Genomic DNA, 16680 nt, shown 5'->3' on the forward strand with positions numbered 1-16680 from the left:
TTAAGCCAGCGGTCCCCAACTTTTTTGGCACCAGGGACCAGTTTCATGGAAGGCAATTTTTCCATGGACTGGGGGCAGGGAGGAGATGGTTTGGGGAGATTCAAGTGCATTACATTTATTGTGTGCTGTATTTCTAATCTAATGCCATCACTGATCTAACAGGAGGGACTGGTCCATGGATTGGAGGTTGGGAACCCCTGCCTTAAAAAGTAAGAAATAACCAAATGATGAAGGCACTACACTTTGAGTAATCTTGAAAGTTTTGAGGCCTGAATCTGGAAAGATACTTAGAAAATAGAAATCTCTTTAGGATGCATGCATGCTAAGTTGCTTCAGTTGTGTCTGATTCTTTGCAACTCTATGGACTATAGCCCACCAGGTTCCTTTGTTCATGGGATTCTCCAGGCAAGAATACTGGAGTGGGTGGCCATGCCCTCCTCCAGGGGATCTTCCTGACTCAGGGATCAAACCTAGGTCTCTTATGTCTCCTGCATTAGCAGGCGGATTCTTTACCACTAGTGCCACTGGAAAAGATCCCTCTCTAGGATAGGGTTTCTTAAATTCAGCACTACCGACACTGTGGACTCAATAACTTTTTGCTTTAGGGACCTGTCTCATGCACTGTAGGATGTTTAACAGCATCTCTGACCTCTACCCACTGAGGCCAGGAACAACAAAGCCAGTCCCGGTCCCCTAACCATCATGACAAACAAAAATGTTTCCAGACATTACCAAACATCCCCCAAGTAGCAAATTATACCTGGTTGAGATCATGCAGTAAATACACTTCAGTTCAGTTCAGTCGCTCAGTCGTGTCCGACTCTGTGACCCCCATGAATCGCAGCACGCCAGGCCTCCCTGTCCATCACCAACTCAAGTAAAAGGAACCAAGTCAGGACACTAAAGGCTGTTATATTCATTATTACATGTGGTTTAGTGCATTCAGAAATGTATGTTGACATGCTAATAGCAAAAATATACTCACTGTGTACAAGGAAACAAAAATCTTTCCACATCAGCAACAGAGTGAGTTTTGTAAAGCCTTCTGCATCATATTCCACGACACCCCTAAGTAATGAAAACACACAGAGACAAAAAAACCTTCATAAAAACAAAGTATCAAAGAGATGGAACCAAGTAGAGAATATGTTCATGAAGCAAGGTTATTGAATACGAGATACATTTAAGATAAGTGAGTGTTACCACAGGAAGGATGTGGGATTTGGAATGAAAGCATCTAGGTTTGAGTTACAGCTTTACTATCTATTACGACCTCTGGCAAATCACTTAGCCTTTGGAGCCTCAGTTTCCTTATCTGTAAAACAAATATAATCATATGTGCAAACTTCATCATGGAGCTGTGAAAAACAAGTAAGGGCACCCATAACATAGTTAGATGGTATCACTGACTCAGTGGACATGAGTTTGAGCAAACTCCAGGAGATGGTGAAGGACAGGGAAGCCTGGCATGCTACAGATCATGGGGTTGCAAAGAGTTGGACATGACTTAGTGAGAGAACAACAATAACAATCCACAAAATATTATGCAAATGTTAGTCACTAGTGATGAGCAAAAGGACAAATGAAGAAGTCAGGGCAGCAAAGACCCCAGGTCTATACAGTGATTGTCCAGTCTCACTTTTATTCAGGTACTGAACAGTCACAAGCAATGACAGTATTACTAAGTTCAGGATTATAGATGACTATCTTCCAAAGTACTTGGCATCCTTTCTCTCGTGTCCCCTGATCTTCCCCACTGGGCTCAAGACAAAGTAGCATCGTTAGCAGGGTGGATGTGGGGTTCAGATGGGAGATGCACACCTCCTGTGTCAAAGGAGAACAGTCTCCGAACACAGAAGAGCCTAGACTGAATTCTCATGGGCTCCTCTCCCCCATTTCCCTCTGGAGCTGAGTGTACAGGGGGTGACACCACCATAATGTGCCAATATTAACCACACAGAGAGGACAAGGATAACTTTCTCTCTCATCCATATAAGGAGACCTTTGCTGTCCTTAGAAATGCCTTCTCCCTGGCTGAGTCAGGCTAAATAGACCATTAATACTGATGGCCTCCAGGTTTAAGTAGGAAGGAACAGTTGACCCAACTGTGAAGGTAAAGGAACTGAGGCACTGAAGGTTCAGTGATTGGCTCATTAAAGTCTGCCGACAAGTCAACAACTTTATTCATCAGTTTGTATTTCTTTTCTGGATATGTAATTTACTCAATATTACAACACTGATATCTGAACTTTTTAGATCCTGTACCCCATAAGCAAAAACAAGCACTGACAGACTCTTTCTCATTATGCATATAGTACAGTATATAGTAGTATTTGTATATGATTCTGTAGTTGTAGACAAGTACTATTATACGTGTAATAAAACACAGAAATGTACACACATAGAATGAGATTTAAAAACAATTGTTAATAAGTGTAAATGCAATTTTTCACCCTTTTCTTGAATACCACTGAAGTGAGGGGAGGCACACGCCCCTGAGGCACACGTACCCCTGCTTTGCAGGTCACTGGGCTAACATCTTCATTTTCAGTAACATACACAAAAAATAATCTTATTCAAAAATGAGAAGACTAAGAGAGTTAATATTTATTAAGTACTGTTCATATCATAAGCACTTTCTCAAAATGCACATAAAGAAAGCTGAAAAATACCTTAAGTGTTAAGAGTCTCATGACTCATTAACAATTATGCTGTTTAGATATTGTTACTCTATTTTGGCGATATGAGAAATTCCACAATGGATAATGAGAAAATTTCTTGAAATTGTCTTGAGGAGTCAGAAATTTTCTTTTAATTGTGCCACATTTGTAAAATTATATCCTAACCTTATTCTTGATTTCATCTTCTCATTCCTTTTATCTTAATTTCTTCAGTTACTGATTTAAAATTTTAATATCCACACCTTCTCTGGAACGAGGTGGGAGGTAATGAGAGCACTAAAATGCTTAGTGCTTAGACAGAGTGTGCTCCACCTTTTAAAGAGACTGTGAGGAAACTGCAACCACCCACCCCCCACCCCCCCGAGCTAAGCCCTAAGTGGGAGGTTGATAAGGGCTCCGCCACCATTAAGGAAACAGCTGCCGAGCAGCCAGCATGGGCCACGTGACGGAAAGGGCCAGAGCACAGGGTGGGTGGTCAGGAGACGCCCACCCTGGAACTGCAGCTACACACTGCCTCCTCCCTCGCAGGGCCTTCTTCCAGCACACTAATCCCAAGTGTGAGTCATGGCGCTGGTGTCTAAAGTCAGATATCCTTCCCAAATCTCTGCGGCCCTGTGGGGAGTGGGAGTCTTATCAGGAGACCTGAGTTCTGAGGAACAGGGTTCTTGCCCCAGCTCTCTCTGAGACTTCCACAGGTGACTGGACTGGTCAAGTTTTATAGGCTTTTCTTCATAGAATGTGCCAGGAACGCCCACCTGGCTCACCTCATGACCACTGTGAGATGACGGAGGTGGAAGTACTGTGTAGACTGTAAAGAGTGCAAGAAGAAGCAGGTATGACAACCACTTTTACTGTGGTGTTCGGGGCTAGTTATGTGGCTGCTCCAGGGAAGATATTTGACGCTATTTGACAAACAATGCTGAAAAAAATGTCTTTCTGGGAGTGTTAGTGTGAGCAACACACCAGGAAGAACCAAAATAGCACTGAAAGGTATCATATGGAAGAACTAAGTGCTATTTTCTTCATTGAGCCCTCTCCTCAGGGTCACCGGGATGTGAGGGCATCACTGATTTATGGTCTTAATGAAGAACTTACGTGCCAAAGTGGCTGAGGAAGGCAGCAATATACTCTCTTCTTTTGTGATAGCCTTGAATCACATACTGCACCTGAAACACGAACCCACAGCTGAGTACAGTAGGGAATTATTAAATGCTTTATCATGTAAAATTTCTAAGATTCACAGAAGTAGAAAGAATAGTAAAATGAACACCCATATTCCCACACCTATCTTCAATAACAGTGAATATTTTGTCTAGTTGCTTTATCTAGCCATCTACCTATCTATCAACCTGTCAATCAATCTTGCTGAAACGTTTCAGAGGAAATTAGAGACATCATTACAGTGTGCCCCTGAACACTTCAGCATGCATCTCTGAAAAACAAGACAGTTTCCTACACAATCACAATACTGTTATCACACACGACAAAATTTAGTAATTCATTCTCTGAATTTATTTAGGACCCTGACAATTTTTCAAACTTCCCAACTGTCCCCAAAATACGTTTGAAAAAAAGGCAAGGATATAAACAGGGATCAGGCATTTAATCTAGAAAGTCTTTTACTATAGAATAATAGTACCTCCTGGGATGTGAGTGTGTGTGCCTAATACTGACCTTTCAGAGACTGAGCTAACTGTCTTATCCTGCATTCTAGACTCTCCGATTGTCTCCTTCCTTTTTTCTCTACCTTCTGTATTTCCTATGAATTGGAAGTTAGAGCTAAAGGTGATCCAGGTTAAACATTTTTGGCAAGAAAACTTCCTAGGTGATACTGAGTTTGATCACTGGTTAGGTTGACGTCAGCCAGACCACGGTACTTTAAGGGAATGGGTCCCTTTTGCCAGAGTGAGTAATCCAGGGATACACTCCTCGAAGCATGGGAAGATCAAGTTCCTTAATGGTTTTGGTATTTGCTGGAGATCCTTGTCTGAATCAATTACTTAACTGAGGCCTGAAAAATGGTATGTTTGTATTTTCTCATTCTATCTCATTTAACAGCTGGCATTCTCCATAAAGAAGAATTTCCTCTCATCAAATGGGCCTCATTGGTTATCTTGAACTACAACTCCTATTGAAAAGGACAGTAATGCTCACTTATTTCTTTTTAGGTTTGTAACATTCAGAATAAGGAGTGTTACAACAGGCGATTTTGCCTTTTTATATTTCCTTCTTAACACCAAGTGACAGTTTCTATAAAAAAAAATTGTGAACTCATTAAGCTAGGCATCTGAAAGTTAGTCATTTACCCATCAGTTTCTAACGCAAAAATACATTCCTTATAAGATGTCTTTATAATGGCTGAAAGAAACAGTGGGAGAAAAAGACCCCCCAAATAGTTTATATTGGCTGTAGCCACACTGAGTCTCCATGGATAACAAAAGCTCAAGATAAAGTGCTTGAAATAACCTTGACACAACTGGTACTGATAGCCATTTGTACCCTTTAAAAGTAAAACAATTCTATTTATATAATAGGGGTTTTATGTCAATTTACAAAAACAGTGCTTGCTTTGCAGGCTCAACGCAGGATCAGAAATGTTATTTTGGGGAAAGAAAAACAGATGATAAGTTTGCTTAAGTGGCTTTGTTTAAAAAGGGGATGAAAACAGTTCTGTATACTTGATTTTAAAAACAGAAAACCATTTTAACAGAAACCCACAACAAAACTGGCTATAAAGATAGATTCCAATGCAATTATGGAAATTCATTTGAAGAGATTGTTTCTAAAAGCAGCCCATACTGTCCTCGTTTGTAGCAGGCAGAAGAACATCAATTTTGAAAGACAAGTGAAATTAATGAAAGGGAACCAGATAAGAAAAACTGACTGATTCTTGTATTTCTGGGAAAATGGTATTATAATTTTTTTTGAGGAGAATGTATGACTAGAAATTAATCTCAATTGGAAAGCTTTAAAAAGGCTTTTCTTCTCAGTTCTGGAAGACCAAATTTGCATTTTTCTCTATAATACTGGGACACAGATTTGAAGGCAGTGTAAAACCTACACTGTAAGTAAGAATGCTGTCCTCTGATCAGTTTTGTGGGAGGGCAGGGGCTGGGGGAATCTGGTCCAATGAACAGCAACCACTCCATGAGAGTTAAACGCCCTAGAATCTGTGCCAAGCCCACAGACTGCAGAGCTGCCAGATTTTAGCTCCTTTGACATTTAAAAAATAATACTGAAGACTTTGAAATATTATATTTCTAAAGCATTTTCTATATAGAGATGAGCTATCTTTTGAATGGAAGAGACAAAGAAAAGATTCATTTTCCAAGCCATTGTGAACAAGTCAACAGAAGCAAAGAAAATAGGATTTGGTGAATTAAGCAAACTAAGTCCATGTGGGAGAAGAAAGAAAGTCAGTATGGTCTGTGGACTAATAGCTCCAGAGTTTAGCTAAATAAGCTGGCTGGACGTTAACAAGTATATTCTGTACTTGCAGAAATACCTGATAAGAACCAATAGAGTAAGCTCAGTTACTTGCCAGTGTAAAGGCTCATTAATGCAGCTAAGGGAAAGCTTTAGATAATCTGGCTATAATCTGGCTGCTGCTGCTGCTGCTAAGTCACTTCAGTCGTGTATGACTCTGTGGGACCCCAGAGACGGCAGCCCACCAGGCTCCCCCGTCCCTGGGATTCTCCAGGCAAGAACACTGGAGTGGGTTGCCATTTCCTTCTCCAATGCATGAAAGTGGAAAGTGAAAGTAAAGCCACTCAGTAAGTGTCCGACTCTTTGTGACCCCATGGACTGCAGCCCACCAGGCTCCTCCATCCATGGGATTTTCCAGGGAAGAGTACTGGAGGGGGTTGCCATTGCCTTCTCCGTAAGATCTGGCTATAAGCCAATCTGACCTGGAAACCCTGTCCCAATAAGCAGGACTCTGGCAAACTGTTCCTGGGCATGACAGGAAAAATCAGGAACCAAATATTAAAACGTGCTGTACAGAAAAGCAGAAAGAGATGAGAGCCACTCGACAGGATCACTGTGATATTAACTAGTGGCAAACACACACACATACACACACACATAATAATTGGGAAATAAAAGAGTTGAAAATTTTTAAACCATAAGAAGAAGCAAAAACTTAGGGCATAATGGAAATTCAAGAATGAGAAGATATACGTTTAAAAGATGAAGAACCTAGGCAGACATTTCTCCAGAGAAGACATACAGATGTCCAATGAACACATTAAAAAATGCTCAGCATCACTCATTGTTGGAGAAACGCAAATCAAAACTACAATAAGGTATCACCTCACACCGGTTAGAATGGCCACCATCAAAAAAATCCACAAATAAGAAATGCTGGAGAGGGTGTGGAGAAAAGAGAACCCTTTGTGAACTGTTGGTGGGAATGTAAATTGACACTGCCACCACGGAGAACAGTATGGAGATTCTTTTAAAAACTAGGAATAAAATTACCATATGATCCAGCATCCCCACTAATGGGCAGATACCCTGAGAAAACCATAATTGAAAAAGGCACATGTACCCCAATGTTCACTGCAGCACTATTTACAATAGCCAAGACATGGAAGCAACCTAGATGTCCATAGACAGGTGAACAGATAAAGAAGTTGTGGTACACATATACAATGGAATATTACTCAGCCATAAAAAGGAACCAATTTGAGTCAGTTCTAGTAAAGTAGAAGAACCTAGAGCCTGTTTGTAAACTTACAGTAAAGTTAAGTCAGAAAAACAAGTATCACATATTAATGCATATATATGAAATCAAGAAAAATGGTACTGATGCACCTATTTGCAGGGCAGGAATAGAGACACAGACATAGAAAACAGACTTGTGGACACAGTGAGAGGAGAAGGGGGACAAATTGAGAGAGCAGCATTGAAACATATGCATTACCACATGTAAAACAGATAGCTAGTGGGAAAGCGCTGTATAACACAGGTAGCTTAACCCAGTGCCTATGACAACCCAGAGGAGTGAGTTAGTGGGGCAGGTGGGAGGGAGGTTCTTGAGGGAGGCGGCATACATGTACTTATGGCTGATTCAAATTTTTGTATGGTAGAAAACAACACATTGTAAAGCAATTATCCTCCAATTTCAAAGAAGATGAAGGTAAGACTGGAACAGGGGGGTCAGAATCCTTAGAAACGGAAGGAGGGCAAACAAAGTGGGAGAGAAACTGATGAAATCTATTCATAGCAGGAAAGGCCATGTCAGATGGAGGTTGAAACTAAGATAGGGTGGAGAGGATGGTGTCTGCACCATGGTGCTGGAGCAAAGAGCCTTACAAGGCTGGGGAGGCAGGGGACTTGCTTTTACCTTGTTGGTGAGCAGGTGGCACACTTGGGGAACATAATCAATGAGACAGCCTCCTCCTGGAAAAGCTGGGATGTGAAGAGCCGAGGAGCCGCCAAGTGCACTGAAAGGACAAGAGTACAGTGGATACTTCTCTTAGGGCTCAAGCAACTTACGTGACATTCCCAACACACTTGGTTTCTCTTGTCCAAGTCTGCCCACCAACTGGCTGAATCAGTGACTGTGAAACTAGGTGCTTCACTTTATGATTCCATTTCTATATTTTAATCCATTTTGTTACAGCAGCATGTTCACATTACACATAACTAACAACTAACGATTAATGACAACTCATGATCCTATCACAAAAGTACAGATAAGCAAATTTTGATTGGCATAGGTAAATGTCTTACCAACACGAATGGGTTGTACCTGTTACTGAAACACAGACTTTTATACTCTTGATTATGCCCAATTCATAACTGAGCCAAGCAAAGATAAGTCGTTCATTAAATGCTGAACTGATGTGCTGGTGTTATAGAGAACCAAAGGGACTAGTTCTGCAGCTCACTGGCTTGGCAGCCTTGAGCAGCCTCTTTGGACTTTAGTTTTCTCATTCTTGTGAGTGAAGTGATTGAAAGTCACTCAGTCGTGTCCGACTCTTTTGCAAGCCCATGGACCTGCCAGGCTCCTCGGTCCATGGGGTTTTCCGGACAAGAATACTGGAGTGGGTTGCCATTTCCTTCTCCAGGGGATCTTCCCAACCCAGGGATCAAACTCACGTCTCCTGCATTATAGGTGGATTCTTTACCACTGAGCCATATGAAGTAGGTGGTCGAGAGAAGGAGAGGCAGTCGCCCTGGCGGTTAGGCAGCCCAGGTAGGTTTTGTAAATGAGTGCAGAGAAGCAGGTAGGGACTGGAGATTTTGCACACAGAGGGAAGGGCTCCCATTGCTCAGCCTCAGCTGGTTTCTAATATGTAGGAACACATGCCTGGTCTTATCAGATCCTAATTTTTCAACTGAAGCCAGAAATCCAGATGATTTAAGCTCTCAATTTTTAAATGGAGTTAAGCAGTTAAGCATTTTCTGAAAATGCTTAACTGGAGTCTGTGGGCCAATATGGGTAGAAAGTATGCAATTAATCACAGTCAACACTGATGTTTGATTCATCTAAACAAGAAGGGATAGTAAAAAATCATCAGTCCGAGCACTAAGACACACTGCTGATCTAGAACCAGTTTCCAGAACTTTCCTGGAGATTCTCTTTTCAGTTTAAATTAACTGGCATAGAATTATTAAGAAAATTGTTCAGAACCTTATAGAATGCATTTTGTATACCATTCTTAATCGTGATTTCATCTTTCGTCCTACTCTTCTTTGGTCCTAATTTGTTTTTCTTACTTGAATTTTATTTTAATGTGTATATTTCTATGACCCCCTTAAACCATTTCTTTAAGACAAACAGGATATAAAAAGACCCCTCAATCCCTTAATGCTGTGATTATTCATTATCCAAGTCCCTACAGTAATGAGATTATAAATGGAAACAAAACATTTCACAACAGTCTGGAAAATCATTCTCAAATAGTTTAGAGCAGAGACCTCAGTCTAGAGTCTGTGGTCTTCCCTGGTGGCTCGGCGGTAAAGAGCCACTGTCTGCAGGGCAGGAGATGTGCATTCGATACCTGGGTCAGGAAGGACCCTGGAGGAGGAATGGCAACCCACTCCAGCATTCTTGGCTGGAAAATCCCAAGGACAGAGGAGTCTGGCGGGCTACCACCCTCAGGGTCATAAAGAGTCAGACATGACTGAAGCGACCGAGTGCACGCACACAGAGTTTGTGGTACACGGAATAACACCTGTAACTAGCCAAAGGACTCCAGGACCAGTCTGTCACTCTGTTGACTACAGATTTCTGAAATTAATTTTTTTAAGTAAAAATGAATATTATGGTTATTTATGGGAAGGAAAAATCACAAGAAACAAAATTTCAGGTTATGCGAGTAACTCAATACAGAGTAGAAACATTCGCTGTTGACTTACCCTACTCAGAAGATAAGTAAAACGCACAACTCTGAAAACTGAGAAGATTCTGAGACAGTGTTTGACTAAGTATGACATTAATGAATCGCATACACCCTGTAACTGCACAGAATTAGCAAGAACATCATTTCCATTTGCTACTCTCAGAGTAGACACTAGATGAGATTTAGCCTCAACTCTGAAGAAAGCTGGGAAAATTCCTGTGACTTTCTGTGAACTAGAGGAAGGCTTTCTGTTTCCTCTTATGTGTGTAAAAGTACACAGAGCGTGTGCATCTCACTCCAAGGGTCTAATGGTTCCATTAGGATGGAAAACTGATTAAGAAGAAAATTTTAAATTATGAGAACAATAAATCTATAGCCTGTGGTTTATGGTGAAATATCTGCATAACAGAATACTAAGATCCAGGCTTCTCATGGGTTACTTGGAGAAACAATCTTTAGCAAAATAAACCACCTCCCTAGCCCCCAAATGATTTGGACAGTTCCCTGGAATTGATAGCAATGGACTTTGATCTGTATAAAATACTATAGAATATGTTTTAAATCATTCACTAAATTGAATACAATGAGTAAAAACAGTGTGTGAAAAATCAACTTGAATCTCTCTCTCTGCTTCTGAGATACAGCCACTAAACAAAAATTACCTTTAATAATAGAAAGAAGCAGAGGTCTGGAGAAACCCAAAAGCCGGCTGCTCTGCTGCCAGGGCCATCTCTCTGCACCCTGCTTCTCTGATTATCAAGAACTAAACTCTGGTTGCTAGGTGCTTTCCCATTATCTAATTGAACCCTCTCTACAACTCAGTGAGGTAGAAATCATCACTGTGCTTTTACAAGTGAAGAAATTGAGGCTCAGAGAGCAGAAGAAACTTCCCTGCAGTCACACAACCGGGAAATGGTACAGCTGGGATCTGAATTCAGGGAAGCCTGTTGCTAGTGTCCAGGCTGCTGTGACTGCTGAATTATGCACCTCCCTGGGGAGGGGGTGTGTGTGCTAAGTCACTTCAGTCGTGTCTGACTCTTTGCCACCCCATGAACTGTAGCCTGCCAGGCTACTCTGTCCATGGGATTTCCTAGGCAAGAATACTTGAGTGGGTTGCCATGCCCTCCTCCAGTGGCTCTTTCCAACCTAAGGATCAAACCTACGTCTCTTACATCTTCTGCACTGGCAGGTGGGTTCTTTACCACTATGCCACCCAAGCGGGGGCGGAGTATAATCTTGAAAGGGTTGCAAGGATGGAAAGACACACTGGGGATGACTACCAGTGAGCAAGGTCAGGATTTCAATGAGGTTAAAGGGCTTCTAGAAGCACTCAGGCCACCACAGAAGCACAGTGCTGCACACAGCTCATCTCCCTTCGCAACTTTCCACATGGCAGCAGGGCAAGCGTTCCTCCTGATTTTGTTCACACCCAGATGGTCAAACAACCAGATTCACTGCATCTCGGATGTGATGGACCAACCACTCTGTCATGTTCAATTGTGAAAGACTCGGCTATGCAGGGGAAGGAAGCCTTAATGTGTGAAGCACTTCAGATACTACAAAGGATAGTTTTAAATGAGAGTTGATTTCTTAAAGGAAACTCGCTGCACTCTTTATTTAACTCAGTAGTTTTTCAGCCTGTGAGAGTTCTGAACCTGACTTCCAGCAATGCATGCTGATAAGTGCTGCTGATTCATGTATAAATATCCGCCTCATGGGTAAATATTTAACAGGCTTGCTATAGCCTGAATGCTGCCCTGATCGTGCTGAATAAACAAAGTCAAGTGCCATGAAATAAAAGAGCTATTATGTTTTCAAAGGGTGCAAGATGGAGGAGGTAAGGCCTTGTGATCTCAAAGCCTTTAATATTCATGAATCAAAAAATACCGTGCTGAACGTGTACAAGAGAAAACTCCCTCTCTGCAGGCATGCCCAGCCTCACTCAGCTCTTCTCAGGAATGCAGGGCTGGCTGGCGAGAAGCTGGGCCTCGCTAACCTACTCCGTGGCTGAGTAGGGGCTAGGGACGGGGTGACGGGGAGATGAAAGGGACCACTGCGGCCGTTGACTCTTCTGATCTCTGGAGCGGTTCAGGGAGAAAGCTGGGTTAAAAGATGGAGAAACTAAATTGGTGTGGCAGGGTCTCCAGCTGAACTTCAGAGGAGAGGGTGAAAAGGGCTGCTTTGATGAGAAAGCACCTTCTATCTCCTTATGGGCTGCAATGAAACATGAAACTAGCTGATAATTCATAGAACTGAAACTGAGTCCATGGATAGAAATGACAAGGACAAGGCCAGAGCTGCAGAAACCTTTCCAGTGGTGGAGGTAAACAGACCCCAAGGTAGCCAGAAAAACAATTCCAACTCTGTCCTCCTCGGGTTTTAAAAGTAAAATATAAGAACTGTCTATGTACTAATATTATTGTTTCCATGCAAATACAGCTAACTGAGCCTCTGTGGACCTTGCTCTGTCTGCAAATATTCAAAGCATTTCTAATACTGAAGACTTGACTTGGCTACAGTCAATAGCATAAGGAAATATTTTGGGGCATTCTGGCATGGAAAAAGGCAGGCAATCAGCCTGTCTGCAAGCTTGACTTGGGACAATGGGTTTTTAACCCATTATGAAATAGTAACTCCCCTCTGTTCCTGTGGGGCCTTACCTATGGGCCAAATAAAAATGAAGAAACATGATTTAGCACCAGAGAAAACCAGAAGAGCCACCGATTTTCAAATGCAGTTCTTGCTTCTACCAAGTCTGCTCTCTCTGGTCCTTCTCCACTTTCCCCTGAGTACAGTGGGGATACTACTACTCTCAAAAAGATCCATCTCTCTCAAGGGTTAAAGTAAAAATTAGAGTTACACTAATATGAAAATGAAATGTTCCCTTGATATCTCTAATTTTCTTGAGGAGATCTCTAGTCTTCCCCATTCTGTTGTTTTCCTCTGTTTCTCTGCATTGATAGCTGAGGAAGGCTTTCTTATTTCTCCTTGCAATTCTTTGGAACTCTGCATTCAGATGCTTATATTTTTCCTTTTCTCCTTTGCTTTTTGCTTCTCTTCTTTTCACAGCTATGAAAAGGTAGCAAGAATACACAGAAGAACTGTACAAAAAAAATCTTCACAACCAAGATAATCACGATGGTGTGATCACTCACCTAGAGCCAGACATCCTGGAATGTGAAATCAAGTGGGCCTTAGAAAGCATCACTACGAACAAACCTAGTGGAGGTGATGGAGTTCCTTGAGCTATTTCAAATCCTGAAATGTGATGCTGTGAAAGTGCTGCACTTACTATGCCAGCAAATTTGGAAAACTCAGCAGTGGCCACAGGACTGGAAAAGGTCCGTTTTCATTCCAATCCCAAAGAAAGGCAATGCCAAAGAATGCTCAAACTACCGCACAATTGCACTCACCTCATATGTTAGTAAAGTAATGCTCAAAATCCTGCAAGCCAGGCTTCAGCAATACGTGAACCGTGAACTTCCACATGTTCAAGCTGGTTTTAGAAAAGGCAGAGGAACCAGAGATCAAATTGCCAACATCCGCTGGATCATCAAAAAAGCAAGAGGGCTCCAGAAAACCATCTATTTCTGCTTTATTGACTATGCCAAAGCCTTTGACTGTGTGGATCACAATAAACTGTGGAAAATTCTCAAAGAGATGGGAATATGAGACCACCTGACCTGCCTCTTGAGAGACCTATATGCAGGTCAGGAAGCAACAGTTAGAACTGGACATGGAACGACAGACTGGTTCCAAACAGGAAAAGGAGTATGTCAAGGCTGTATATTGTCACCCTGCTTATTTAACTTCTATGCAGAGTACATCATGAGAAATGCTGGGCTGGAAGAAGCACAAGCTGGAATCAAGATTGCCGGGAGAAGTATCAATAACCTCAGATATGCAGATGACACCACCCTTATGGCAGAAAGTGAAGAGGAACTAAAAAGCGTCTTGATGAAAGTGAAAGAGGAGAGTGAAAAAGTTGGCTTAAAGCTTAACATTCAGAAAACGAAGATCATGGCATCTGGTCCCATCACTTCATGGGAAATAGATGGGGAAACAGTAGAAACAGTGTCAGACTTTATTTTTTGGGGCTCCAAAATCACTGCAGATGGTGACTGCAGCCATGAAATTAAAAGTCGCTTACTCCTTGGAAGGAAAGTTATGACCAACCTAGATAGCATATTCAAAAGCAGAGACATTACTTTGCCAACAAAGGTCCATCTAGTCAAGGCTGTGGTTTTTCCCATGGTCATGTATGGATGTGAGAGTTGGACTGTGAAGAAGGCTGAGCACCAAAGAATTGATGCTTTTGAAGTGTGGTGCTGGAGAAGACTCTTGAGAGTCCGTTGGACTGCAAGGAGATCCAACCAGTCCATTCTAAAGGAGATCAGCCCTGTGTGTTCTTTGGAAGGACTGATGCTGAAGCTGAAACTCCAATACTCTGGCCACCTCATGCGAAGAATTGACTCACTGGAAAAGACTCTGATGCTGGGAGTGACTGGGGGCAGGAGGAGAAGGAGACGACAGAGGATGAGATGGCTGGATGGCATCACCGACTCGATGGACATGAGTTTGGGTCAACTCCAGGAGTTGGTGATAGACAGGGAGGCCTGGCGTGCTGCAATTCATGGTGTTGCAAGGAGTCGGACACGACTGAGTGACTGAACTGAACTGAACTGAATATGAAAAGAGCACTACACACTCCAAGAGAGATGTTATTCTAGAATGCCTCTTGTGTGAGTGTTTCATGTCCAGGGTTACATCAAGTCATGGTCAGAGATGCGTGAAGTGGTCTTGGTGTTTCGTTTTTGCTTTTGAACCAGTTCTGAGGGACAGGAAGTTGACCTGGTTGCCTCCTCCATAGTAGGGTTCAGGGGAGTGTGAGAGCGAAGCAAGAAAATGGAGAACTTCAAGGATGATAGAAGGACACCAGCCACCATTGGCCCCCAAGTTAAGAGAAATTCTAAAGAAAGGTGAGCCTTCAATTCAGTCCAATAAACATGAACTATATGCCTAAATCTGTATCTGGACTTGAGTTTTCCATTCTGCATACAAGACTCGGGCACCACTGTTAACTCCTTTCAAGGTAGAGAAATGCCAGGGACCTCAAGAATCTAGGGCACTCTATAATGAGAGAGTATGTTTCCTGGCAGCATGCCAGGAAAGCCATTACAATAAAACAAAAGTCACTGTTATTTATTGAGTATCCACTTTTGCCAGGCACTCTACTAAATGCTTCATTAACTCAAAACCACCCAAGAATTCTGCCAGATAGATCTAATTAGCCCAACTTACAGATCAGGAAACTGAGATTCTACGAGTCTAAGTATCTTGTCCAAGATTATGCAGCAGGTAAGTTGCAGGGTTTGAATCCAAGTCTCTCTGGTTCCAGAGCCTGTGCCCTTTTTCTTTAGAAATTTTTTCATAAGAAGGATGGTGTGGAATTTCTAAAACTCTCATCTCTAGTAATCCCTACCTATATACTGAAACAGTAGTAGAAGTGGCTGAAATTATCCTCAGAAAACCTTCATCCATGAAATTCACCACCTTGTTATCCCACTTTTTCTTAAGATATCATGTCACAAGACATTAACTGGGTAGGATAAAGAAAAATCATATGTAGTTTCCAAAAGTACAAATACTACACTAAGCGAAGAGTCTGGGTTTTGTTGTTGTTGTTTTCCTAACTGGATTTTCTTTTTCTTAGTAAAGCATTTTCTATAGCTGTTGCTAGCCACTGTCTCATTTTATAGATTCGGCTTTGAGCCCTTACTTAAGAGCCTCTCCACCCCTCAGTTAAACAAAATCAGAGTGTAATTCAAAATACTGAAAATCTCAATGACTATAACAGGGGAATAAAATAGTATAACAGGAAAATAAAATAAAAGATCAGAATGACAAGTTAAGTTTATAAGTAGAAGAAAATTGGGGAGTCACACTGGATGAGACCTTCACTGAGACATGGCTGTGGGCCTGGCTGTGTTCCATTTGTGCACCTGATCAAAAAGTTCCACTAAACGTACCTCATGGCATAAAATCAGATTTTATTATTCCATTTGTTGTTTCCCATTTCTAGAGGGACATATAAAAATGGAAATGTTCTGAGATGGAGTGAGTAGGATTAAACACTCAGAAAACGTTCCTATTTGGAGCAAAGTCTAAAGAAGTTGAAATGCTGAGTTAAATTACCTAGAAGGTTATGGAGTTATTAAATAGAGTAATTTTAAAAGGTGTAGGCATACTATAATGATCAAATTGGAATAATCAGGTAGTCTTTGCTAGACGTTGGTTCGATCCCTCGGTTGGGAAGATCCCCTGGAGGAGGGCATGGCAACCCACTCCAGTATTCTTGCCTGGAGAATCCCCATTTACAGAGGAGCCTGACGGGCTACAGTCCATGGGGTCACAAAGAGTCAGACATGACTGAGCGAAAAAGCACATACACATTCTTTGCTTAGTTGCAGTATAAAAGAAGAGAATTTAAAAGGCAATATGGGGGATTTAGTTGGTAAAATGAATTCTCCACAGAATGGAGTGGTGAATAACCATTCCATTTATGAAGTTTTATGTGTAATATTAGGCACTATACTGAGTGCTTTACATGAATGATATCATTTCTTCTTCATATCAATCTACAAGAG

General features: G+C 41.7%; 1 protein-coding gene across 2 annotated transcripts in view; it reads right to left on the minus strand.

The window, feature by feature from the left end:
- Positions 1-16680, minus strand: part of BABAM2 (BRISC and BRCA1 A complex member 2) — a 399166-nt gene that overhangs the window by 86406 nt on the left and 296080 nt on the right. For both annotated transcript variants that reach the window (XM_052647953.1, XM_052647954.1), the window contains exons 7-9: positions 8029-8128; positions 3777-3847; positions 986-1068 (exon numbers count right to left, since the gene is read on the minus strand). In XM_052647953.1, coding sequence (XP_052503913.1) covers positions 986-1068; positions 3777-3847; positions 8029-8128 — 254 coding nt within the window. The remainder of the gene's footprint in view (positions 1-985; positions 1069-3776; positions 3848-8028; positions 8129-16680) is intronic.

The sequence above is a fragment of the Budorcas taxicolor genome, chromosome 11 (genome assembly GCF_023091745.1).
Source record: "Budorcas taxicolor isolate Tak-1 chromosome 11, Takin1.1, whole genome shotgun sequence".
Taxonomy (NCBI): domain Eukaryota; kingdom Metazoa; phylum Chordata; class Mammalia; order Artiodactyla; family Bovidae; genus Budorcas; species Budorcas taxicolor.